Source organism: Podarcis vaucheri (genome assembly GCF_965113315.1).
Source record: "Podarcis vaucheri genome assembly, chromosome: 11".
Lineage (NCBI taxonomy): Eukaryota > Metazoa > Chordata > Lepidosauria > Squamata > Lacertidae > Podarcis > Podarcis vaucheri.
In genome coordinates this window covers 38,558,173-38,585,100 of record NC_138749.1, presented here as the reverse complement: position 1 = coordinate 38,585,100, position 26,928 = coordinate 38,558,173, and the positions used below count along the sequence as shown (strand labels likewise).

Here is a 26,928-nt window from a genome sequence, read left to right as displayed (position 1 = left end):
GGAGAAGCAAAGTAAGTATGAGCTCCTCTCCATGGGTTGCTGTGTTAAGGTGGTCCTGGTAAACCAGGGGAGAGGAGCCTTGGGCCTGAAAGCCAAATGCAGCCCTTCTGTCTGGTCCAGGGGACTTTCTTCAGGTCATGGGAGAAAAACTAACCACCCTCACCATCTTGATGCCAAGAGGGGATGAGGTAGAGGGACTCAGAAGCTTCATTGGTGCCAGACTTCAAGGGTATCATTGTGCCCATGGGCACCATGTTGGCAACCCCTGCATTAAGTCCACAGACTGAAATTACCTAACTACACCACTGTGTGCTATAGCCTTTTTTGAGAGGGGCTGACAAGAACATTTGGGGGAAATCTGAGCCTGTACAAAAGAAAGAGGGTTGTAGAATCAAAAAGGGGGGGAAGTCAACAGAAACTTGGGTGGGAGCATCCAATTCAGGAAGACTCATCTCTCAGGAATGGTGGTATAAATATTCCAATTCATCACATTATAAATGACAAAACGTTCTATGATGTTTGGCTGCTTCTCTCTTACCAGTTGAGGCAAACCCATCCTGCAAAGCTCTTACAACCATTTACTTCTATTTCAGTGCTGCCTGAGCAGAGCTGAAGCAAGACGAGATGCGGCAAAAGTGGCGCTAATCAATTCTCTCTTCAATGAGTTGCCTTGTCGCAGGATCACAAAGGAATTTATTATGGAGAGCGTTCAGGAAGCCGTTTCATCCACCAGTGTAAGTTCAATTCCATGGCTTTGTATGCTGTCATTGGCTGCATTTATGGTAAACTGCAGAACAGGAAGACAATAATTAATGTAAGATTCCAGATAAGAGTATCTGCATTGATAGGCTAGTGCTACTATGATTCATGTGCCTTTTCGTGACCTTCATTTCCTTCACATGTGGAGTCCACTTGGCTGATGGTGAGGTCAAGGATCCTGGGAAGTGGTTAATCTGGGCTGATCTCCCTCCCAAGAAATGTGGATAAACTTTTTATTTCCTGCAACTAGGGAGTACGTCCTTTCCCTAAACTTCTATTAGTCTATGTGGCTGCACATACCATGAGTAACTTCGGTCAACATGGAAAATATTTTAGACCCTGTTGCAAATAGACGGCAGGTCATGGTGGCCCCATCCATTAGGCAATGTTTTTAGTAACCACATAATGCTTGGAGGAGAAGTTAACAAGACATACTCTTACATTTCCCAACAATTATCAACTTCTCTCCAGAAAGACTGGAGATAAGAGATGAATTGGGTAGCAGGTCCAGGGTAAGGAAATCAGATAGGATAGTTTTTTCAGATTCTAAGAATACAGTCATGCTCGGCAGCGGGCTCAGCAAAAGTGGAACCTAGGAAGCTGCCTTAAACAGAATCAGACTATTGGTCCATTATAGCTCAATATTATCTACACTGGCTGGCAACGGCTCTCCAGGAATTCAGACAGGGATCTCCTCCAGCCAACCTAAAGATGCCTGGGATCGAAATTGGGACCCTCTGCACACAAAGCAGATGATCTGCCACTGAGCAGTGGTCCTTCTCCTACACTGAGCGCTCTGGTGGAGCCGGGCGCTGGAGCTGTGATGCGAGATGTCGCGTGCATGCTATGCAGACTGGACTCCTCACTTCAAACAAAATATTGAGGGGGCTGAAGACACCTCGGACCCCTAGAGGTGGTGCACCTGTATCAAAGGAAAATGCATCTCATTGTATATAGCTTGGACATAGTTCCCCTTTCCAAGATGAAACTGGAAAAGTTGACTCACCAATCAATAGTACATCGACCCAATAAAAGGAAAAGTTGTGCACGCTCTACCCTCACTCATACATTCTTTAGAGTATCAGTTAAGAGCAATGTCATTACGGATAAAAGATCAGAAAAGTCTGCTTGCAACCTGCTACTTTCCCCAAGGGCTACATCCACTCTTGGATTGAATACTGTAATAAAATATAAGGGAAGCTAGCAACGGTTTCTTTTCTTGGGCTCCATGATCACTACAGATGGTGACAGCAGCCACAAAATTAAAAGACGCCTGCTTCTTGGGAGAAAAGCAATGACAAACCTAGACAGCATCTTAAAAAGCAGAGACATCACCTTGCCAACAAAGGTCCGTATAGTTAAAGCTATGGTTTTCCCAGTAGTGATGTATGGAAGTGAGAGCTGGACCATAAAGAAGGCTGATAGACGAAGAATTGATGCTTTTGAATGATGGTGCTGGAGGAGACTCTTGAGAGTCCCATGGACTGCAGGAAGATCAAGCCTATCCACTCTTAAGGAAATCAGCCCTGAGTGCTCACTGGAAGGACAAATCCTGAAGCTGAGACTCCAGTACTTTGGCCACCTCATGAGAAGAGAAGACTCCCTGGAAAAGACCCTGATGTTGGGAAAGTTGGAGGGCACAAGGAGAAGGGGACGACAGAGGACGAGATGGTTGGAAAGTGTTCTCGAAGCTATCAGCATGAATTTGACCAAACTGCGGGAGGCAGTGGAAGACAGAAGTGCCTGGCGTGCTCTGGTCCAGGGGGTCACGAAGAGTCGGACATGACTAAATGACTAAACAACAGCAGCAATGGTTTCAAGACTAGGGCTGCCATTACTGGGATTTCAAAGGCGGAATTGACGTCTGGGAGGAATTTCCAAAATGTGATCTGGATCTTAGGCAAGTCAATCAAAAAATCATGGGGTTTTTTGGAGTGTGTGTGTTTTTGTAAAACAAAACAACAAAACTCAACAACTTTCAGGGTGTCCTGGTTTTTGAAATATAGCAACTGTATTCAAGACTAAACCAGTGCTGTAAAGTATCCTAGTCTTTCCATTCACTTTCCCACATCTCTGTTTCAGTCTTTTATTCTCTACTATGTTACTGCCTCTGGCAAGGAAATGAGTTGGCAGGAGCTTTTGTCGCTAAACATGCCGAAACCGAATCAGACTGCTAACATCTGCATTTGAGGTTAGCTTCAGTTTGCGTGGGTTGGCTTGGTGATGCTGTGGAGTGTCCTCAGCTACTGGGTTCTTTCAGGGAAACATCTGCATTTACTAATGGATACAGATTCCTTGTATGCGCTACACGTAGCATAGTATTTACTGTATGTATTTATATAGACACAGAAGCACTAGGTAAATGCAAGCTAATTCTATTGGAGAGGAACTTATTTTCAGTACCTTGCCCACATTATTGATTTATTAAAAGCTAAGTGCATTCACAGCCTTGGGATTGCTCTGCAAATAATCAGAAATTAATGTACCGAGTTAAAAGCCTATCAGAAAGTCCCGTGATACTCTGTAAATGTCAGCCCAGGTTTCAAGTTTCTTAAATCTGCACGTATGAACATCTTGAAACTGGAGGTGCCATCTATTTTAACTTTCCCCACATCTGTCTAAGGTGCAATTAATCCCTGTATATAATCACTCTCTGCACTTTAAACTGCAAGTGGGGAAACTGTGGCCCTTCTGGTGCCGAATGACTCCATCTCCCATCAGCCCCTTGTAACATGGCCAATAGTAATGGAAGGTTGGGGTTGTAGTTCACCAGATGTTGGGGAATACAGCTTCTGTCTTCCCCAGCCAGAAGGCCATTGGAGGGCACCAGTTTGGAGAAGTCTGGATGATATAATAATCTAGATTCAAACCAAGTTTCCTCCATTTCCCACTGAATTTCAAATGAAATATCACATAGAGGGAGAGGATGGAAGTCATTTCTCGTTTATCCCCCATTATCATGCTGAAAACGTGTCCATGTGGATTAGGCGTTTGCAATGGTTAAAAATCAGTAATCTTATTGCAGGCGTGTTACAGCTTCTTACAAGTTGCTCAGATTCAATATTTTTAGTCATTGGCAGCAGGGGAGAAATACAGATCAGGAGAAGCATGTTGCTAATCCACTGAAAAGTAGAACAAAATTCATGAAAGTTTTTTTTTTTCCTTTTTTTAAATGCTGGCTCAGTGAAAGACGTATGCTGCTTGAGACTCCAGAAGATTTAACAAAATCCTCCCATCTGTGCAGAAGGAACTGCTGATAAGCAAACGGGAGATTTGAAACGTCTTGGGAAGAGGGTTAAGAGCAGTGTGAGACACACAATTTGAAACTGTTCCTCTTTGATTGAAAGTTATAAGATTCTGGGGAGGTGGGAGGAGGAGTGCTTATAATGTTGGTGTATTTGCAGAGCAGTGGGGAAGGCCTGGGGTATATCTGGTTTGTGGATGAAAGGATGCCTTTCTTCTCGAGCTTTACGAGTCTCATGCCCTTTTGAGGGACAATCCCATACATACATTTTGGAAAATGGACTATGATTTATTCAGAAATGATTTCGAAAAGAAGGTTCATTTAATGCAATTCATCATTTTTAATGGAAATTTTCTAAGGCGAAAAGCTTAAAATTGCAGAGTTTTAGACAGATGTCCCTTGGGATATTTAAAAGCCAGCATAAATATTTCAGCAGCAGTGTGTTAATGTTACTGCATTTCAAAAGCTATAAATTTGCTGACAGTTCTGCTAAAGAAACTGTCTCGTGTACAGAGTTGTGTTCAGCTCTGCATAGCTTCTCTAGAACGTTAAGGATTATGAGAAGAATTATAAGCATTTGACTCACAAATTGTCCCTCCGAATGGAAAACAACAAACCACTGTGTCTAAAGCTTCAGTCCTCCACATCTACAGGGCTGTGCTATGCTAATGGGTTGCCCTACCAAAGGAGAATATGCAATATTATATATTCCAGTAACCTGAATCCACAATAGGTATGGGGAACCTGTGGCCCAACAGGTGTGCCTGGGCTACATCATCCCGAACCATGCTGAGTGCAGCTGGTGGGAGTTAAGAGTCCAATGATATCTGGAGAGCCATGGGTAACTGCTCTGCAAGTATGAGCCAAACCTTTTGAAGGATGAGCAGGTTCTTGGTGGGTCTGAGTTCCTCTTTTGACCCTTGACTGTACCACAGACTGGCTGTAAAATTGGACAGACGCTCATCTCCACACCTAGTCCAAGTGTAAGAGTCATTCTGCATTGAACTGCAACCTCAACGACAATGACAGCCTTCAAAGACGACCAAGCACCTGTTTGTAACACTTGATGGAATGCCTGTACCCTGAGAGTCCACATCTCAGGCACCCCCTGATGACCCTCTCTGTGAAAAGGTGGGATGGAGGTTTCAAGGGAGAAGGCCTTTTCAGTATGGCTGCTCACCTGCTATGATGGGATTGGAGGGATGGCTGGGGGCAGCAGCCCCAAGCAAGGGAAGATGCACAATGCAGTGGCCCAGAGTGACTTCCAGGCAGCAGCCCCAGCAGTTCCTATGTCTCAGATTCTCTCTCTCTTCTCCCTGCTTGCCCTCCCTATTAAAGTGGGGTGCCTCCCATTTTATGCAATTCCAGTTATGCATGTGGGGGCCGAGAATATAACCCCCACGTAAGTGTGGAGGCAACTGTAGTGGCCCTTATGTCTATGAAGTGCTGTCTGGATGTCCATGTTATCATATTTTCGGTGCCAGGTTAAGATGTTCCTTTACTTCCAGACCACTGATGGAATGGAATGTGCTGTTAGTTTTTTGTTTAATGACTACATGCAAATTTAATATTTTATGGATTTGTTGTTTGCTCGCTTTTGTTTTTAACCAGGGAAATTTTAATTGTGAGATGCCTTGAGTGCTCTTCTAGAAAATGTTGTCTGAGAAATTTTAATAAACTAAACTAAACTGTGCCAGCTGGACTGTCCCCTTCATCACCACATAAACATCTCCATCTCAAACCAGCTGCTCTGTGGAAAAGAATCCAAGAGAGAGGAGGGCAGGTGAAAAAAGCCAACTACACAATATGCCTGTTTCTGCTCGGCTGGTTTTGTTTTGCTTTAAGTGTAGGGCTTTTAACACTTCCATTGTATCTTATTCATTTTGTGAACTGCTTTGAGGACTACATGCAAAAATGTTAGGTACAGATTTACTAAGCAAGTAAGTAAATATATAGCTTTGTAAACTGGTCTAAGATGGTGAAGACACCAAACAGAATCTCTTATTTGATTGATTTCGTTGTTGTTATTAAGATCTGCTGCTGCTCTGAGGCAAACTCAAACCAGACCTACCACAACTGGCTCACACCACCCAGTTGTGGTTATAAGTTACCTCCTTATATTCCAGTTGTTGAAAATCCTCTTTCAGCATCATTGAAGGAAGATGTGAACGTTTCAGAAAACCACGTTTTATGTTAGGAAGATGCACGTAGAAATATATGTGGTTTAAAACTAGCCGTGATGATGTTTATGTCTCAATGTTATACCCTGGTCTGTAGCCAAAAGGAAGGAAGAAAAAGAGGCTATTGTGAATGGTTGTGTTCCACTTCCCAGATGATGGTGGTAATGGGAGGCATCAAATACTGTGATTTTATTATGGCTTTTGTAGTAGAAAATGGCCTAGTTCAGGCAACATGCTAAATCATAGTTGAGCATTATGAGAATGAGCTACAGTGAAGCTCAGGTTCCCAACTTTCTCCCAACTCTGGCTTAACTACAAGGAGGAATCTGGAAGCATGAGCTTCTGGTTTAGATTAATTGCAACCTGTCCAGTCATTTGAACCTGTCAAACTGTGCTTAATGCTAACTGTGCTTTGGTTAAAACATAATTTAGTTCCATAATTTAGGATTCTTCAGAAACTTGCTAAACTATGGTTAATTGAAACAGGAAGAGAAATTTTCCAAATTCCTCCTTGTGGCCATGCCAGAAGAGAGAGAAGGGAGAATGCACAAGATTCACTGTAACTTGTTCTGTCATTCTAAACTATGGTTTAGCCTGATGTCTGAACACATCCAATTTGTAATCTGAGGATGTGGAAATGGTTTGCATTTTTTCCCACCTAAGAATGTGTTTACGTAATTCAGAAAGTTCCTTTGTTCTTGTTAAAGGGTACTTTAAATGATGCTGATGACCCAAGCACAAGTATTGGAGCCTATCATTATATGCTGGAATCAAATATGGGGAAGACAATGCTGGAATTTCAGGTACAATTTAATTCTTTCAGACGAGCCAGTTTTTTAAAGGTTTGCAGTGCAATCTGTATGCTGTGTTCAGTGGGTATATGACTTACTAAAAAAAAAAGGATCTCAGCCTCAGTAAAATGTATGGCTTCATTTATGTTTTGTACCTCCCTCCATTTCTTCCAACATGAACATTTATGCTATTCATACAGAGTAGGACAGAAAGCAGCATCTGAAAATGTTCAGTTGAATATTGAAAAATGAACTTGCAAGAGTAACTAAATAAGGCTTGCGGCTGTGTATGTGCACATGCTTTTTCCATATATTCTGATTTGGCTTTTTCCCTTTGTACCCTGTTTTCCAGATTAGATTCCAGTTGGAGAGAAGTTACCCTTTATTCATCTTTACAGTGATTTAAATGTGTACTGGAAAACTAACTAAGCAGTCTGAGCTGATACTACTTGATGTTCCAAAAAAATTATTCAAGTCATATTTCAAAATCTGCCCCATGAACAAATTTCCTTTACAAGTATAGCTATACCAGCTTTGCTTTTGATGGTTGTTTTTCTTGTGTCTGATGAAAGGCAGACCATGGAAGTTTGACATAGCAATAGAATATCCAAGCGGAGGCAAGATTGTGCCTTTCTGGAACAGATGACAGCATGTTTGCAACACAGAATGCTCATAAAGTGAAACACTGGACCCCTTCCAATTTAAGTCTCATTTCAGACAAATGGTGATGTTTACACATGCCCCATTGTAACCCCATTGCTATGAAGGCAGTGTCTAAATTCTTATCTGGGTCCACTCTTCCAAATTGTTTTCTACACCCTTTTGCCTAGGACAATGACCGAGAAAACCATAAAAGAAATAATAATAATAATAATAATAATAATAATAATAATAATAATAATAATAATAATTTATTATTTGTACCCCGCCCATCTGGCTGGGTTTCCCCAGCCACTCTGGGCGGCTTCCATAGAAACCAAAAAACACTAAAATATCATACATTAAAAACTTCCCTGAACAGGGCTGCCTTAAGATGTCTTCTGAATGTCAGGTAGTTGTTTATCGTTTTGAAAGAAAGAGGGGCATAATCATTGTTCCAGGTACTTCCATGGTGCACTGAATAACTTTACTTTTATAATACTGCAGTTACAAAAGTTGTTCTATAATTTAAAAAAATAACAAAGAGATAGGCAATGGTAAACTAATAATTGCCAGTAATAGACAAAATAATTGTCTCAGTACATACTTTAGAATCTCTCTCTAGTTATTAATGCTACTCTCTTGATAAATGTCAGTATTCCAACTAATTTAGGAGCAGCATACATCGGGTTTTTGTTTTGTTTTACTTTTTGTTTGAAAGGCAAGTGATCTAGTGTGACTCAGACTTGGTTCCACTCTAATCCACATACAAGCATTCAATAATGTTCTAGAAAGTCAAAAGAGTTCAGACATATTAGAGCAATCATCTTGAAGGCAATACAGAAAGACTTGATAATGGCTCTTCCTTGTGAACTCACACACAGTTCCTGTGCAGGTGGAGGAATTACCTTATTTTTCGCTCTATAACACGCACCCGACCATAACACGCACATAGTTTCTAGAGGAGGAAAATCCGTAGGCATGCCACCCGTAGGCATTCCCTCCATAACACGCACAGACATTTCCCCTTACTTTTTAGGAGGAAAAAAGTGAGTGTTATGGTGCAAAAAATACAGTAGTTCCACGGCTGGAGCACGAGGTTCCAAAACAGTCCTTCCATGATGCTTTTCAAGATGGAAAAACACATTTGAATCTAACCCAGTTCTCCCCCAGCAAATCCCCACTATTGTTTCACATACTGAAAGAGAGATTCTTAAGGCTTAAAGTTCAGGGAAGTTTTTAATATGTAACGCTGTACTGTTTTTAACACTGATTGGGAGCCGCCCAGAGTGGCTGGGGAAACTCAGCCAGATGGGCGGGGTATAAATAATATTATTATTATTATTATTATTATTATTATTATTATTATTATTACTTTGAAGCAGTTCAATCAGAAGCCATTGGTTTTTCTTCCATAGGAACTGATGATAGTCTTTCAGCTGCTGCACTGGAATGGAAGCCTCAAAGCTTTGCGTGAAACAAAGTGCTCTCGACAAGTGAGTAACACAGCACTAATAGTGCACCCATTTCCCCACATCACCTCTACCCAGTATGTTCCTTATGTTCTATGGACATGGTCCATTCTTAGGTGCCATTGATGGGAATTGAAATTAGTGGGATTTTTTAAAATTTAGGCACTCAGTGAGTCCCATTGAGTCTGAGACATCTCCATGTTTGTCTTTCACCCGCTTATGAAGATTATCAGAGATCACAAAGAAAGGAATATATGATAACAACAAGAAGATGAAGAAAATAACAAAAAGACTATCTGGACAGAACTGGATAGAACTGTTTAATCAAAGCAGCAGCAAGAGTGATGTTTGGACCCCTTTCGGAGCTTGAAGTATGGGTACCCCCAACAAAAATTTAAAAAATCTGGCTGTATTATTTGGAATTAATGTGATTTGGAATTAATGTGATTTGATTGGCTTGTTAATAAAAATAATATTTTTTTAAAAAAAGAGTCTGAGACATCTCCAAAGTTAAGTGTGCCCACAAATTAAGATTCCTCTTTAAAGACTGTAATGTCATTACAGGTGGTCTAGGTTTAAAAGGACCCATTAGTGGACAAGTGCAAACCTAGGGTTGTATCCAAAAAGTCCCATTAGCACAAGGACTTCTATCTACACAGTGTACTTCCCATCCTGAGTCCTTCCTTCTCCCCAAATCTGTTCTATGGTTTTCCCAACCTTCCAGAGCAGTTGAGGAGGAAGAGAGTCATGGGGAGAAGAGAGGAAGAGGAAGTCCTGTTGCACAGGTGGAAGTGCTTGAGATAACAGGATGAATTCCCTGGATGCAACCCATAATTTATTTATTTTTAAGAATTATGTAATTAGTTTTATAAATATATTAATGTTTTTTTAAAACAACAACAACACTGCATTTTAAAAATTATATACTTTCATAATTGCATAATTAACATTTAAAGGAATTATATAATGAGTTGTCTGCTTTAAATGTTAAGACCTGCATATTCAGTTACATGAAAAATTAATCTCTTTTAAATAACCCAGTGATTAAGGACTATGCTCACTTCTAACAGACAAAGGCAGGATGCCTTTGAATGCCAATTGCCAGGAATTGCAGGTGGGGAGAGTTCTGCTTGTGGGTTTCACATGAGCATCGCTTGATCACTGTGTGAACAGAGTGCTGGATGAGATGGGCCTTTGGTCTGACCCAGCAGGACTCTTCAAATGTCCTTAAACCCAAGTAATGAGCTGATAGTTACATAGAGAAGCATGAATGAATGATGGAGCAGTCGGTTAACAAAACCAAATTTGCTATGGGTTTCAAGTTCTATTATTTCAAATAGTAATGGGGCAAAAGAGCAGTTCAGCTCGCGCAGGGCAAGCCCTTGCTTTTGGACATCCAGGCTCCTGCACAACTAGAATTTCTTCAAGCTATCTTAACTACAATTTATTTGTTTAACTTCCACGGTCAAACACGTTTCCAATATCTGTTCTGAAATGTCCATGTCAGTTGCGAAAGATCCCAGAGCAGAACCTAACCCATTATTTTAGAATCCGTTGCAAGTATCAGAGGTAATGTATTTAGTGTTAACTCTGGAAATGTATACTCTTTTCTGACCAAACTAAGCCTCCTGATGTATATTGTGCTCTAAGAGGCTTAGTTTGGTCAGAATCAAGTATACATATCCAGAGTTAATACTAAATACATTACTGCTGGTAAATAAACCACCATAGCTGCTAGAGTAAGGTTACCAGACATCCCCGTTTCCCGGGGACAGTCCCCGGATTTACAAATCAGTCCCCTGACAAAATCAATCTATTTAGTAGGAAGTTGAAAAGTGTCCCCAGATTCCCCAGATTGAAAAAAATCTGGTACCCTTATGCTACAGGGTCATGAAAATATGTGTCCCAGGCTTTTTAGACTCATCTACTCATGTACTATCTGAAACCAAAGGAACACATTGGTTGTCAGATGTGATTCCCCTGCCCCTCCAGCTCTCCTACCCCACTACAAAGCAATGGTGTATTTGTTACTAACTTTTTTCTTTTCTTTTTTTTTGGATGGGCAACAGGAAGTGATCTCCTACTATTCCCAGTACAGTTTGGATGAAAGGATGAGAAGTCACATGGCTCTGGACTGGCTTATGAAGGAGCAAGAAACTCCGGGCATTATTTCGCAAGAGCTGCAAGTGGCCCTTAGAGAGCTGGAAGAAACCCGGAAAGCTGGACAAGAGCTGCGGTTTTACAAAGAGAAAAAAGAAATACTGGGCTTAGCACTGAGCCAGCTGTACAGTGATCAAGCCGCTGCCTCTTCAAATGATGATCGTATGAGTCTAGCCCTAAGTGGCTATCGCTAGGGCAGCCTAGGGCGCCGTTTGTATGAAACAGGTTAGCAAGGCTGGTCTGTAATGAGCTAATCCTGGATCATTCAGATCAATGTGAAACAACAGCTTGCCTTCAGCTGATCGTATAATGTACAAAGCAGAAACTCTCAAATCCCCCCCCCCCCGAGGTGAGCAGCATGAGTTCCAAGTGCATGTGGAATCCACACAGCTCATGTGCAAGTTCACAGAATGTGTGAAGAAGAAGCATTACTCAACACATGCCTCCTGTTTCACTGCATGTGAAACAAGTAAAGCTGCATTACAGTGTGAAATTCTGTGTGACGAAGACAGATTTTTAGAATTATTATTTTTATAAAAAAATATAGCTTAGGTTTGTAACTTCTTAAAGAACAGCAACAATCATTTAATAGCGTTGTATAATCAAAGTGAGTGGCAGAATTGTTTAGTATGTGAATTGAATTAATACATCTGAGAGATGTACAGAAATAAGGAGTGAAATGTCCCTGCAATAAGCAAAAACTGCCGGTTGATAGATATATATATATTGTTATTTAAAGTAGTGGTTGAAGGGACAGCAACAGGCTTCTAATCTTAGGGAAATCTATGACACCAAGCAGAAAGCCAGTTGTTATACTTGAAAAATGACCAACGCGGACATTCTTCTAGAAAAATAACTTGAGTCCTGATAATAAAATACATTAACTACAGCAAAACCTGTGTAGATTTTTTATCTTGTTTATATGAGTAGTAAGTAAAATAACACTGCGATAGGCCAGTATTTGCAAGTGGCAAGCCCATTGCTTCTGATAGGAAACACAGATCTCAACTTTTCATTATTTTTGCTCATTGTACTGTATCAATACAGCAAATGAGAAAAAGATGACAATATACTTGATCAGCACCTGGAAGCAGTGGCTGGCTGTGCCCAGGGCCAAATTCAGTTTTCAATGCCCCAGTAGTAAGACATGTGGGGCTACTGCGTTTCTGAACATCAGAATGTCATCAAAGAACAACTGACAACATCAATGATAATATTTATGTGTGATGAAAACCCTTTTGCAGGGTAAATGTAATGAATTGCTTTTATTTCTTGGCAGGGAAACAGACAACCATGTTTAATTTGTTTTGCTCACCACACTTATACTAGTTTCCTTAGCAAATGAGAAAAACAGCTTAGGAATGATTCAGGGTGGTTTAATAGCACTGAATGAAGTACAGTCGTACCTTGGTTCTCAAACAGAATGCGTTCCAGGAGTCCGTTCAACTCCCGGAACTGTTCAAAAACCAAGGCGCGGCTTCCAATTGGCTGCAGGAGCGTCCTGCAGCCAATCAGAAGCCACACCAGATGTTCAGCTTCCAAAAAATCATTTGGAAACCGGAACACTCACTTCCAGTTTTCAATTGTTCAGGAGCCGAAACGTACGAGTTCCAAGGCATTCGGCGACCAAGGTATGACTGTACTGCTGCTGCAGCTGAGGACCAACCAACTTAGTCACAAAATTGTATGCTTAAATTCTGGGTTCCAGGTTTCTGAGAAATCGCCAGTGCCTGCAAATCCTTTCAGCTGAGCGAGATCTCACTTGCCCCACACCTGACATTATATAAGACATTGTATGGAAGATGGGCAGGTGTGGCTTAGTCAAAATGGCCCCATGTGCCAATTGGGGAGGCTTGGTGAACCTATTAGCCCAGTGAGATGAAGGTTTCCCATCCCTGATCCAACAACAACAATTTCAGAAAGTTCAACTGTACTTTGGAAGTAAATACAGTAATAATAATGACTTACAATTTTGGTCATGATTTTCAGCATTTGGTGAAGATCTTCCTAAATTTGAACCAAATTATGGGATGTTGTCAATGCCTGCCTTGGCTCTAACCTAAGCTATCTCTTCCACTGTCATGATAAACACTGCTCTGCTTATCAAGCACAATGCACTTGTGACTCTTACTGGGATTTCCATTGCAAGCAGATCAGATACACATATTCAGGCCTTTTTCCCAGCTGGAACAGGTGGCTGCGGGTAGCATGGCGATTGGTGCAATGGGGTTTCCCCCCCCCCAAAAAAAAAAACAAGTTCTGGCACCTCTTTTTCTAGAAAAAAAGCTCTGCATGTATTATGAAGAGCCCTTGACAATGATTTATCAACACTGTATTGCAAAAAGGAAACAAGACCGTTCTTTCAAGATTCATCTATAGCAGTCATGGGTCTGCTGCAGCAAATGGCAAAGAAATATAGTACTGAGAATTAGAATCAACCATTAATTTTAAAAAAGTATTTTACTGCCTCAAATCTTCTGTATCTTATTTGATCTCACTCAAGTGTTGAATTTGGGCAATCATTTTGTAAAATAAACCGTTGTGAAAACATTTCAGGAAAAATGTGCTTATTGAGAGCATTCCACGTATTGTATGCAAATATTACAATAGGCTGCTTCTCTCTATGGTCTATGTGAAAGAAAGTACAGTGGTACCTTGGGTTACATACGCTTCGGGTTACATATGCTTCAGATTAAAGGCTCCGCTAACCCAGATATATTACCTCGGGTTAAGAACTTTGCTTCAGGATGAGAACAGAAATCGTGCTCAGGCAGCAGCAGGAGGAGGCCCCATTAGCTAAAGTGGTGCTTCAGGTTAAGAACAGTTTCAGGTTAAGAACGGACCTCCGGAACGAATTAAGCACTTAACCTGAGGTACCACTGTAATGCTTAAATCACTAAGCTTAAACATGCTATGGAATGTCAATGGAGAAGTAACCCCCCCTCAAAAAAAACCCCTACTCATGAACATTTCTTATTTACTTCTAACCTAAATATTCTTTACTTTTTCCAATCTTGGCAGCAATTCTTAAAACCTTGACCTCCTGAACCATAAAATTGCAACCATTTTTTTCTTCAAGTTTAAAAAAAACAACTACACCTGGCCAACACTGATTTTTGTTTTTGAAAGGGAAAGTTACCATAGTTTTATTACCGTAGTTGTATTTGCTGAATATTTCAGTCAATAGCCAAAGAGAGACTGCTTTTGGTGAAGCCTGAAAGGCCCTCTCTCTCTTTCTCTGAGTGGGGTTGATAAAATGTTTTCCAGAGAGGAACTCATCTTTCCTCTTACCTCCACCTGCTTCCCACACCAACTGCTTTTAACCTTGCCAATGTTTGAGACCTATAGTTATCTTGCAAACATGGGACTGGAGCCCCACGGGAGCAAACACAAGTTGGGAGGAGAGGTAGCACAGGGAAATGGATGGCTGTAGGAAGGGTTAAGCACCCCCTTTTACCTCAGCACCTTCTCCTCTTCAGATTACCTTCTTCAGATTAGCCACAGAGGAGGCAGTTTCATTGCACACAGCAGGCGCACAATTCATCGTTTTCTCTCTCAAGTTTTCATTTAGTTTCAACACCAGCATTTTCCCATGGCAGTACCTCAAAACTGGGTGCCCATTCTTCTGGAAGCGAGACCAGATTTGGTTTCACCAGTTCTCTGCAAAAAGCCAGGGTTCCTTTGCTTGGATGCCATTAAAGAGCGGTTTAAGGAGGCTCTGCCTTGCCACATGAGCTACTTCGTCCCAGGCATTGCTGTTCTCGCACACATTAAAGGTTGGGTTCGCAGGATCCAAAACAAATGGCCTACGGGAGGAAGAGAGGCGTTGTCCATATGAACAAAGACAGGAAGTGCTGAGCTGGATATAATTAATAATAATAATAATAATAATAATAATAATAATAATAATTTGCTTGTACCCCACCCATCTGGCTGGGTTTCCCCAGCCACTCTGGGCGGCTTCCACAAAGACCAAAATTAAACTAAGATGTCACACATTAAAAACTTCCCTGAACAGGGCTGCCTTAAGTTGTCTTCTGAATGTCAGGGAGTTGTTTATCTCTTTGACATCTGATGGGAGGGCGTTCCACAGGGCAGGCGCCACTACCGAGAAGGCCCTCTGCCTGGTTCCCTGTAGCTTTGCTTCTCACAATGAAGGAACCGCTAGAAGGCCCTCGGCGCTGGACCTCAGCGTCCGGACAGAACGATGGGGGTGGAGACGCTCCTTCAGGTATACTGGGCCAAGGCCGTTTAGGGCTTTAAAGGTCAACACCAGCACTTTGAACTGGATAGCTCAGTCGGTGCTGATAACACCAAAGTTGCAGGTTCAATCCCTGTATGGGACAGCTGCATTTTCCTGCACCTGCAGGGGGTTGAACTAGACGATAATCAGGGTCCCTTCCAACTCAACCTACGATTCTATGATTCATCAGCTGAAAGGAAGTGATGTCATTTCTTGGGTGAAGAAAGCACAGATCCAAAACCATGGGAAATTGCAAGTCCAGGAATGAAGGCAGGAGCCACACACAAAACTGGAGCTGTGTGGGTGTGGGTGGGTGTGTAGAGAGAGAATTACCCAGCAGTATGAACTAGACATTTTCCAGAACCAAGTACAACATTGCTCTTGTTCTGGTAAGGGGACAAACATCAAAAGACAAAGGAAGCAGCAGGGCAGCCTGGCTGATTTATGAGCAATGGCCTTCACAGAATCAAAGGCCCTGTAAAAAGCAAAAAGCCACAAGAAAGCCCCCCCCCCCTTACAGCACCAGCAAGCAATATTCAATGTCATGAACTGGCAGGACAATGTGGGGGGGGGGAGGAAGAGGGTCCTGGAGACTGAGACTGAGATGCACTGAGGTAAACTGGTGATGGGGAAAGAGCAGGGCCATAGCTAGGGGGTGGTGAGGTGGGCCCCTGCCAGAGGCACAGGCGAGAGGGGCGCTCAAAACCAGCCAAAAAAATGTCCATAAATAAAAATATTGATTATTGCCTCATAAGAAAAGCTTTTAAATAGAGGGTGAATGGGTGGAGGGGGGTGGAGGAGAGGTGGAAAGAATAACTAATATGTCCATGAGTAGGGGGCGCAATCTGGACGGTTCTGCCAGGGGCACAAGATCACCTAGCTATGGCTCTGGGAAGGAGAGGCTGGTGGAATCAGCTTTTCCTAGCAGTGGAAGCTCTAGCTTAAATTTCAGCTGCTGGAAGCATGTACTAAAGAGGCAGACAAGTATATAATGGGCTTACTCACCTGGTTTGCTTTACAAACACCTTTTGGAAAATTGGAAAATTGGGTCTGTAATGTTTGTGCCATACAGCACAGATTTCTTGATACTGAACCAAAAGCTTCAGGATGGCTCTCATTCCCTGTACATAGCTGAAAAACATTGGTTTCCCAGCCAGCTCCCATGCATAGATGGTGATGAGTTCCACAGCGTAGGAGGAAGGGAGCCTGCGAAACCTAAACACACACACAGCACACATTTAGCAGCTGCACAGAAGGAGCTGCCACAGGAAATGGTCAAAAACAAAAGCTGTAGATCAAATAAAGGCTGGAGAGACAGTAGCAAAATCCAATTTGGGCCTCCCGTTTGATTTAATATCCATGCCTTGCAAAGAATGATAAGCCAGGAGTAGCTAAGAAAATATAGATTAAATATTGTTTCTCCCCTGGTATGTACGCTCTCTCTTTTTGCAAATGTGTGGGTCACTCACTCACAAGGGGTTGAAACAATGCAAAAATCTACAGATTAGGAAAACAGAAGGACCTGACGTTGGTTCAGTACTCAAAATCTTGCATTGGCTGTCCATACACTACTAGGCCAGGATCAAAATTATTGGGTTATTTTGCAAGGCCCTTAACAACTTGGGTTCAGGATCACTGAGATTTACAGAGGAGTAACTGATAGTGGTCTCCCATGGTTTGGATGTGCAATTCATATCCATCAGGAGTCATTACTGAAACAAGGCTGCATTTTAATGTTGTACTTAATCTTGTTTTTAATCAGTTGTATTTTAATCAATTGTTTTTACCTGGTGTTAGCCTCTCTGAGCCTGGTCTTGGCTGGGGAGGGCGGGGTATAAATAAAATTATTGTTGTTGTTGTTGTTGTTGTTGTTGTTGTTGTTGTTGTTGTTAATTCTGCATTGTGTGCCCAGACAGGCTCTCTCTCTGTTGAACTTACTGAAGACACTTATATTTTTTGTTCCAGCAGGCATTCTAAACTGAATTGTGATACTATAGCCTTAACCAATTTTTTTTATTTTCATTGTATTGCATTTCTTGTGTATAAATTGTTTCAATCAAAGGGTTCCCAAACCATGGTCAGTGGTCCAGCAGTGGTCCGTGAGCTTCATTCAGGTGGCCATCCGGCATCCGGCACAGTACGTTACAATTGCTACAACAGGCAGAAAAACTATTAAGTGTTCTGCCAAGACCCTCATCAATTTCCAAGTGGTTCATGGGGAACAAAGTTTGGGAACTGCTGGGCTTAATGGCAACAGCAGCAGCAGGAGGAGAAGGAGATGATAAATGAGTTCAGTTGTGTTTGGATACGAGCAACCTACTTGTTTTCTTCTCCCGGTGTTGCAAAGGAAGTTTTGAACCAGTGCTTCATTAAACGTATGAGATCTTTCACCCTCTCTGTTGACGCCTTGACAAACTCAACTTGGTGCTTCAACAGGGCCATAGCGTACAGCTGGATTTTATCACTGTCACTGCAGTGGTAGAGCTTGCGGTAAAAGCTCTCTTTTAAACCTGTTAACGCCAAACAAGAGATAAGGCTAATGACACTCCCTTGGTCTCCATTTCTTAAATCAAATCGGACAGATTTCGGGCTAATGGAAATATTGTTGCAGTCTGAATTACAATAAAGGTAGATCTCTATAAGTATTATTGGACAGTGAGGGGGGGCACCACCCCCAGCCAGCTCTTACCTGCTGATAATGTTGGCCCAAACATGTCATAACAAGGCATTATGTCAAACAAGTGGCCGTGGTGATCTTTATAGCACTTAAAGTAGAACCTTAAGGAAAATGGTGTCCTTTCCTGCAATATTACCCTAAGTAAAAAAGAAAGGGGAGAATGAGGCTTTAATTCTACCTCTACTTACCTGGGAGTAAGCCCTATTGAATTTCATAGGGCTTACTTCTGAGTAGACATAGTTAGAATTTCTGTTAATCAGTGGCATGCTAATGACTTTACAATAATTGGGGGAAATGAAGGGAGAATCTCAGTCCAAACCTGTTGATCCAGGAAGGTTTAGTTAGTCTTTTCCCTAACTCTTCTAGTACTTCGGGAATTTTTCTTTGGCAGTCTTCTAAACTTTGAAAGGTGCTGCTAAAAAGAACTATGTCCACATCAGATGAATCTTGCACATCAGTTCCTTTTGTATATGAACCGCCCTGTTACGTAGGATATTAACAGAAAGTTGGTTAGTCCTTGACTTTAACCCACCTAGTACTAATGTTCCCAAGAAAGAGCAAGACTAGCCATGCGTCAGCTCTTCAACCCAGGCAATCTGCATCACTTTGGATCACAAATGGAGGACACTGCTTCACTGCTTATGGAGTAGATGACTCTGAATGGCTCCCATAATGTAGGCCATATCACATATTCATTAATGTGATGACTCTGGTTCCAAGCATCAGACAGGACTCTGATACAGAAGAGGAGCAGTTAAGTCTGTCTTACCCACCACAACTTGGGCAGAAGAGTGAGACCCAGTCCCTGATCTCAACCCTGGAACTGGACCTTGAGACCCTGGTGCCACAGCACCTAGAAATAGGCCCCAGCTGCAGCACACAGTTAGAAGGAGTATCATGCAGTTTGAACAGCCGTGGCTTCCTTCAAGGAATCCTGGAATTTGTTAAATGCGCTTAGAATTGTTAGGAGGTTCCCCTTACAAAGATACAACTACTAGAATGGTTCCGCATTCCCTCCCTCTTCTGATGGAATTATAGCTCTGCGAGGGGAATAGGGGCCTCTCAACACCTGTAACAAATTACAGTTCCCAGGATTCCCTGGGGGAACCATGGCTGCTTAAAGTGGTATGATACTGCTTTAAATGTATAGTGCAGATGGGGTCATAATACTTCCTGTGCATGTCGTACCTCGAAATGAACCAAGCCTCATTATGTTAGCCACCTCCCATTTTCCCATACATGGAACAGTTGAAAGTAAGGGAAGGACACACAAGTGCTTGGATCCAAACCCAAGATCTGTCCTTTAAAATTATCCACTCCACTCCTTATGGATTGAGGGTAGCATGGAACCTGGGCCCGTAAGGATATAAATCTTCCTTTGGAGCTAGGACTCCATCAGAAAAAGTTGCTTCTTCCAATGATCTGTCCATGGTCCTGCATGCCACGTATCTGGCCCTCTTGTTTTTCCTGAAATCCAGACCCCTGACTATCATCATCGTGGACTGTCATCTCCCTTAATTCTGGTTCTTCCTATCATCTCCAACCACTGGTTGGACACTGCCTCCTGGGCCAGGCATAGCCTCTGCCACCTCTGGACAAGACAATTAAGCCATGCAGGTTCTTGAAAGTGGTCTTCACCTGGGACAACATTAGACAACCCTGTTGGATCAGGCCAACAGTCCATCTCACCCATCTCACTCATCCTGTTCTCACAATGCCTATGGGAAGCCTGCAAGCTGGACACAAATGCCACAGCACTCTTTCAGCAATTCCCAGCCACTGGTATTCAGAGATACACTGTCTCTGTCAGTGAAGGTAGGACATAGCCTTGTTCTCCATAAATTTGTCTAATCCTCCTTTAGAACCATCCATGCTCCCAACATAAATTGTATTGGGTTGCAAGCCAAATAGCTGCTTCCCTCATGACATCTTTCCTCCATAGAGATAACGCACACCAACACAGTATGCTGTGCTGTGTTATGTCAATGTGAGTGTTTACTTTGCCCTGAATACAGTATATGCATGTACATATCAGATTCTCAGCTGACATATTCATGGCAAGTCACTAGGTCTTGGCTAACTTCATATGTCTTTTCCCTTACATAGAGATTAACAGTGATGAAGCAGCCCCAAGCAGCTTAAGGTCCTGACTTACCAAAGTCCATTGATTGCAATGGGCCTACTCTGACTTAGTCAAATACTACCCTTTTTAATTTAAATGTGTTGCCTCGTGCCCCAAAATTTCTCAGCCCATTGCTGTATTTGAAAGGAAGATTTGCATATCCCCCCAAGCAGGAAACTATTGCATTTTCAATTCTTATAAAATAGCATATCCTCGCAGAAGGATAACCTTGAGGGAAATGGGATGTGTGCAACAAAGAGGGAACTAATGCACATTTATTGCATAAACACACACGCAACTGTTTGCAAAGGTCCTTAGACGTGAAATACTAGATACAGGAAGTGCAACACTACTGTGATCAATCTCAAGTAGAATGTGGCATCATCAGTACCTTCGTAACATATGTAATTGGTAATGGAAACACTTCTTCAATGAACTCAATGATCTTTTCAACTTCTGATGCACAGCCCCACCTTACAGCATTTGAGTTTGGTCGCAGTTTTGCTTCCACAAATTTCGTTAATTCCGCAGGTGTTTTGTACTCTAATATGTTTTCAGGTTTAAACGCAGTGGACATTTGAGCTATACAAGAGAGAAATCAAGGTGAATTACAAGTTTTTGCCTGAAAAGGAAGGGATGAGGAGAAGCTCTTAAAAAGTAAGGTTTAAAATCAGGTGGTCCTTGATAATGCGATCACTTCGAAACAGCGATGCTACCTCTTTTGCTGGCAGTGAAGTGATGCTCTTGTTTCTCATGGTATTCCCTGGCATGGGCTGTTCCAAACTGCCTGGGGCACATCCTACAGGATGTCAGTGTTTCCGTGGCCACAAATTTTGTTCTCCTCTTACGAGTCATATCCCAGTAGCTTCTGTGATTGCTGGTCAGTATCATTTCATGATCAGTCTGTTAATAAAGAAGAGAAGATATATATACTGAGCTGAGATGCAGGGCCTGGAAAGAGATTAAAGATGGGAGCAAGGAAGTATGCGTGGATAGTATTCTTGTCTTTAAAATGGTATAGCAGAAAGTTAAATGCCCTTTTTTATTTGATATCTGGTTTTAGGTTTGTCTTTCTTAATGTAGACAGCTGTATACAACTGTTTACATTTTTGATCAGGCAGACATTTTAATCATTTTGTACTATTTTTATGATATTTTCTATTTTATTGTATATGCTGCTGTACACTGCCTTGTTATGCTACATGAACTTGTGATAGATAAATGTTTTTACAAATAAATGGATCGTAATTTATCTTCTCACATTTATATACCGCTATTTTCCCCCACATGAAACCAAGATACCATACATGCAGTTCCCAGGTGTTCATCTATCCAGACACAGTCCTAGGCTAGCAAGGCAATGGCCACAAATATCTTCAGACTATAGCCTGGGACCACCTTTGCTTCCATTCATTCTCCATTCATTTTCAGGAACTTTGTTTTGTGGCTGTAAAAGGTCTCAGGGCATTGCTGACTCAGTCATATGCCATAAGTGGGCATGCCAAGGAAGAAGACACAGAGGAGGCTTCAATTGCCAAAGGACGTAACAGGACAGGAATGGCATGGTAGGATGGAGGCTTGCATGTGGGATTTGGTTTCTTAATCTGGTTTTTAGCTGATGAGATTCAATTAACGCAGTGCAACAGTGGAAGCCAACGCAAGGACTCCCAGTTGCACAATGAGGGCTCTCCCATCCTCCCCAAATCTGCTCTAAAAGGTAAGGAGAACCCTTCGAATAGCACCCAGTGGGAGGAGAGAGGAGAAATTCTTAGGCTAATTGAACTACAGTGGTACCTCGCGTTACATATGCTTCAGGTTACATACGCTTCAGGTTACAGACTCCACTAACCCAGAAATAGTGCCTCGGGTTAAGAACTTTGCTTCAGGATGAGAACAGAAATCGTGCTCTGGTGGTGCAGCAGCAGCAGGAGGCCCCATTAGCTAAAGTGATGCTTCAGGTTAAGAACAGTTTCAGGTTAAGAATGGACCTCCGGAACGAATTAAGTACTTAACCCGAGGTACCACTGTATTGTAATAGCCCCATGTTATAAAGGATACATGCCACAATGCAGGCATGGCCTGATCTGTCAACAGCTTCTGCATACACATGTTTTGCAATAGTGCACATGTTAAAACACACACAAACAAAACCATTTTGGCTTTTAGGTTTTTAATGTGTGGTACATTTTGGTTTTAGCATATGCAACCACACCTACATGGTAAAAACGATTTCCAGAAGGAGTGGCATGTTGGTCTGTTGCAGCAAAAAAACATAAGATACCTCAAAGGTTAAAATATATATTGGCGCAGGTGTTTGTAGACTAGAGGGAACTTCATCAGGTAAATGACAGTCTGAGACTGTCTGAGACCACTGCTGGTCTAAGACCGTTATAATCTGATTGATTGAGTCTGAGATACAGGTATACAGGTACAAGACAAAGACAGATACTGTAGTAATTGTGAGGCCAGAGAGGAATGAAATGGAAGAAATACAGCGATCCTTGCATTAAAGCTCAACTGTATGTAAAATAATCACAGTGACCATTCACCAAGCAGTGTAACATCCACTTGTAATTAACAATTGTGATGGAATAAAAACTCATCAGCTCAACTCATGTCACAGGCGATAAATTTAAAAACTGTTAATTTAGCAGTTTCATATTGGAAATTCCCAATTGTTTTGTTCAAGAATGGTCTCCTTAAGGAAAGCAATAGAATGTCCTGTGAGGTTAAAATACTCTGATGGTTTGTAAATATTGCCATTTCTAACGTTACACACACAGCGTCTCCAGGCAGGTGCTTAATATGTGTGTAGTATCTTGCTTACATTTTCATTTATTTGCTTGAACAAAGGAGGAGGAAGATGACACATTCCACCTTACCTTTGCATGCTGCAGAAGACACTCTCGCAAAACCTCCTTGCCACAAGTTTCACAGTGAACTCTCCCAAGATGTTTAGCTTGAAAATGGTATCTCAGAGCTGTGCGGCTGACAAAGTCATTCCCACATCTCTCACAGTTGTAAGATCTGGGTCTTAGGCCCCACATCCTTTAGAAGGACAAAACAAAAAGTTAACTATTCACACACACACACACACTGGGGGGTGGGTATGGGAAAGAGAGAGAGTATCTCAACTATAAGGTATAGGTAAAGGGACCCCTGACCATTAGGTCCAGTCATGGCTGACTCTGGGGTTGCGGCGCTCATCTCGCTTTATTGGCCGAGGAAGCCGGCATACAGCTTCTGGGTCATGTGGCCAGCATGACTAAGCCGCTTCTGGTGAACCAGAGCAGTGTACGGAAACGCTGTTTACCTTCCCGCCAGAGCGGTACCTATTTATCTACTTGCACTTTGACGTGCTTTCAAACAGCTAGGTTCGCATGAGCAGGGACCAAGCAACGGGAGCTCACCCCGTTGGGGGATTCGAACCGCTGACCTTCTGATCTGCAAGCCCTAGGCTCTGTGATTTAACCCACAGCGCCACCCGCATCCAACTATAAGAATAGCTAAATTAGGAGTGTCATACATCTGGAATACTGCATCTGGGCGTAAATTGGAGAAATGTCCTGGAAAATCTGGATGTATGGCAACCTATGTTGGCAGTGCCAGTTTTCCATAAAAATATCTCAAAAACTGCATTTTTTTGTGATTTTGCCCCAAAAGCTCAACAACTTTGGGCAAAAACAAAGAAAATATCAAAAACTTTGCCAATATAAGCTCAACAATTTTCTGTCCAGATTTTCACTGTTTGAAATATGCCAACCTCAAGCTAAATGCCAACCTAAACACATTACTCCAGGGAGCCGGTGGATTATTTGTACCGTACAGCTTAATTCTTTCAAAACTAGTTGATCATAGCCTGTTCTGCTTGTGGCAACACAGCGAGGTGGCCACTCCCTAAATCATCTGACTAAATTATTCCATGTGCTTCTGCTTCTTTCCCGTTTGTTTTTCAAATACACAATATAAAGGGGCAAATTACAAAGGAAGGGTTTTCTGCCAAAAATAATCTTACCTTGGCAAAGCCATCCTGTCTGCATTTCGTAGCAAGTGTGTTTATGTACTCGTTTCCCAGTTACAGTCCTTTGAGGACAGCACATTTCTCAAGTATGTACCACCCCCAGATGCTTAGAATTCTGGGAATTGTGGTTTGTGCCTCCACTGTTGATTGTTCTCTTTGGGAATTGATAGTTATCACGCTTCTGGTCAGCCCTGGAGCCGCAAAAAGACGGGATGCAGCTCCTTTCTATACTCTTGGAAGCTTTGCAGGAATACAAAGAAGAATTATGCATCAGATGCAAAACCTTTTCTTTCTTTCTTTCTTTCTTTCTTTCTTTCTTTCTTTCTTTCTTTCTTTATTTATTTCGTTCGTTATGGGAGTTCCTGCCACTTTGCAAAGCTAGTGTTGTTGGTCACCTGGACAACACTTTCTTGGCAAATATTTGATTTCCCCCACCACTTGGTTTATAGACTGTGGTTTAATGTGAGCCCCGAAACCCAGTCCAGCGTCTTAACTACACTTGCAAGCCATAGTTTGTTCTTGATTTGTAAGCCCTGGTTTGTGTTAAGTGTAGCTAGCAGAATGTTCTCTTTTGTCATTTCCTTATTCATAAACATGAAAAACACCGGGGGGGGGCTTGGGTAATCTAGACTTCTCCATTTTTACATTGTTTAGTCTTACCCAACTTTCACAGCTGGTGATTCATATTGCAGTTCTAACCATGTCTGCTCAGAAGTAAGGTGCATTGAATTCATTGGCGTTTACTCCCAAGCAAGTGGGGTTAGGACTATAGCTTAGTGTATAGACACTTACCCATTCCATGTGACAAATGTGACAAGCTCTGCTTGAAATCTTCTCTCTAGGGTAGCTTTTCTGGCCCAGCACTGTTGTATACTTGCTCTCTGCCAAAATCACAATAGAGGCAATTATGATGTGTAACACACACACACACACACACACAGAGAGAGAGAGAGAGAGAGAGAGAGAGAGGCAGAGGGAGGGGGCCACCAATATTTAAGTTATTTGTCTAGAATCAATGTTACCAGCTTTTAAATGTCAGGCAAAGGTGTTCTTGTTTGTTCAGCCATTTGGATCTTGATATAGTTTGATATTTGACCTGTTCTTTGTATACCACATTTTGGGTGGGGACATTTTGGGTTTTCCTAGTCAGTTCTAGTACAGTACTACCTACCATTTTATTTCTTTTGGTTATTTTACAGTACATATTTTGCTTTACTAATTTGTTGTAAGTTGCTTTAAAACTTTTTTTCCTGTAGAAACCAATAAATAAATAGAACAAACAAAACTGAAACAAATTTGCAGCCAGGTATTAGAAGCAGCGGGAATGTCGATTCTCCTGGAGCCTTTTGCTGCGCTGCAGGAACAGCCCCTCTCCCAGACTCAGAATGGAAATTACATCCTAAAGATGACTGCACAGCCAGTGGCGGACTTCAGGCTTTCAAATTTCAGTGGCACTCTGTGTGGCACAAAATATTGGCGCTCCCCTGCCTTTCACCTTATGTTCTAAGCCATTGTTGCAGCACCAGCCACTCTCCCCTAAATAAACTTCTGGCACAGCATTTCATAGAATCATAAAATTGTAGAGTTGGAAGGGACCTCAGGATCATCCAGTCCACCCCCCTATAATACAGGAATACACAGCTGTCCCATACGGGGATCAAACCTGCAACCTTGGCGTTATCACCACCACACTATAACCAACTGAGCTATAGAGAGGTTCAATCAATCAATCAATTACATACATACATACATACATACATACATACGCACCCTGCCCATCTGGCCAGGTTTCCCCACCTGGGTGGCTCCCAACAGAACATCAAAAATACGATAAAATATCAAACAGTTAAAACTTCCCTAAACAGGGCTGCCTTCAGATGTCTTCTGAAGAGAGTCCCATGGCCTGCAAGAAGATCAAACCTCTCCATTCTTAAGGAAATCAGCCCTGAGTGCTCCCTGGAAGGACAGATCCTGAAGCTGAGGCTCCAATACTTTGGCCACCCCATGAGAAGAGAAGACTCCCTGGAAAAGACCCTGATGTTGGGAAAGATTAAGGGCTCAAGGGGACAACAGGACGAGATGGTTGGACAGTGTTCTCAAAGCTACTAACATGAGTTTGACCAAGCTGCGGGAGGCAGTGGAAGACAGGAATGCCTGGCGTGCTCTGGTCCATGGGGTCACGAAGAGTCGGACACAACTAAATGACTGAACAACAACAACAGAACATCTGAACATCTGGAAGGCCACAGATTGTTAACTTCTGTCTTAAGCCAATTATAATGAAACATTTTTTTCTTCCATCCTTTTTTTGTGTGTGGTACCAACATTTAAGGAACTTGCTGGATGTTGCACTTGAGACTCTAAATGTAGGTGATTCCATTTCAACTACATCCAGAAGTTTCATTGACATTGTAAATGGTTATAACTAGATTACATTTTGGGCGAATTAACTACCATTTTATTGCTATAAAGTGACACAAACAAAACGTTCTTTTCAAAATTTGGCAGCATCTAAATAAAAGAAAAATGCTGCAATGTTTAAAAATTTGCCCAATGTTTTTTTAAAAAAAATAAAAATAAAAAATAAAATAAAAAGCCTAAAAATACACAATATAGCTAA

The 26,928-nt window shown here is 41.9% G+C and overlaps 2 protein-coding genes across 3 annotated transcripts in view; one reads left to right on the top strand and one right to left on the bottom strand.

Moving 5' to 3' along the window:
• Nucleotides 1-13,356, top strand: part of LIX1 (limb and CNS expressed 1) — a 34,717-nt gene extending 21,361 nt beyond the window's left edge. The window contains exons 3-6 of the mRNA XM_082191500.1: nucleotides 594-734; nucleotides 6,891-6,986; nucleotides 9,032-9,109; nucleotides 11,155-13,356. Coding sequence (XP_082047626.1) covers nucleotides 594-734; nucleotides 6,891-6,986; nucleotides 9,032-9,109; nucleotides 11,155-11,439 — 600 coding nt within the window. The 3' untranslated portion in view covers nucleotides 11,440-13,356. The remainder of the gene's footprint in view (nucleotides 1-593; nucleotides 735-6,890; nucleotides 6,987-9,031; nucleotides 9,110-11,154) is intronic.
• LOC309514389 (2'-5'-oligoadenylate synthase 1-like) lies at nucleotides 671-25,144 on the bottom strand. 2 transcript variants are annotated; one of them, XM_082191494.1, is made up of 10 exons: nucleotides 25,101-25,144; nucleotides 23,170-23,335; nucleotides 21,004-21,190; nucleotides 20,679-20,869; nucleotides 18,485-18,645; nucleotides 18,178-18,302; nucleotides 17,809-17,998; nucleotides 16,494-16,703; nucleotides 14,848-15,051; nucleotides 671-787 (listed from the first exon to the last, which is right to left on the bottom strand). In XM_082191494.1, the coding sequence occupies exons 2-9, from the start codon at nucleotides 23,332-23,334 to the stop codon at nucleotides 14,895-14,897; spliced, it is 1,386 nt and encodes a 461-aa protein (XP_082047620.1). In that variant the 5' UTR covers nucleotide 23,335; nucleotides 25,101-25,144; the 3' UTR covers nucleotides 671-787; nucleotides 14,848-14,894. The 2 variants fall into 2 exon arrangements, with proteins under 2 accessions (XP_082047620.1, XP_082047619.1); XM_082191493.1 differs by lacking the exon at nucleotides 25,101-25,144 and adding an exon at nucleotides 24,303-24,357.
• Between the last annotated feature and the right edge of the window lie 1,784 nt (nucleotides 25,145-26,928).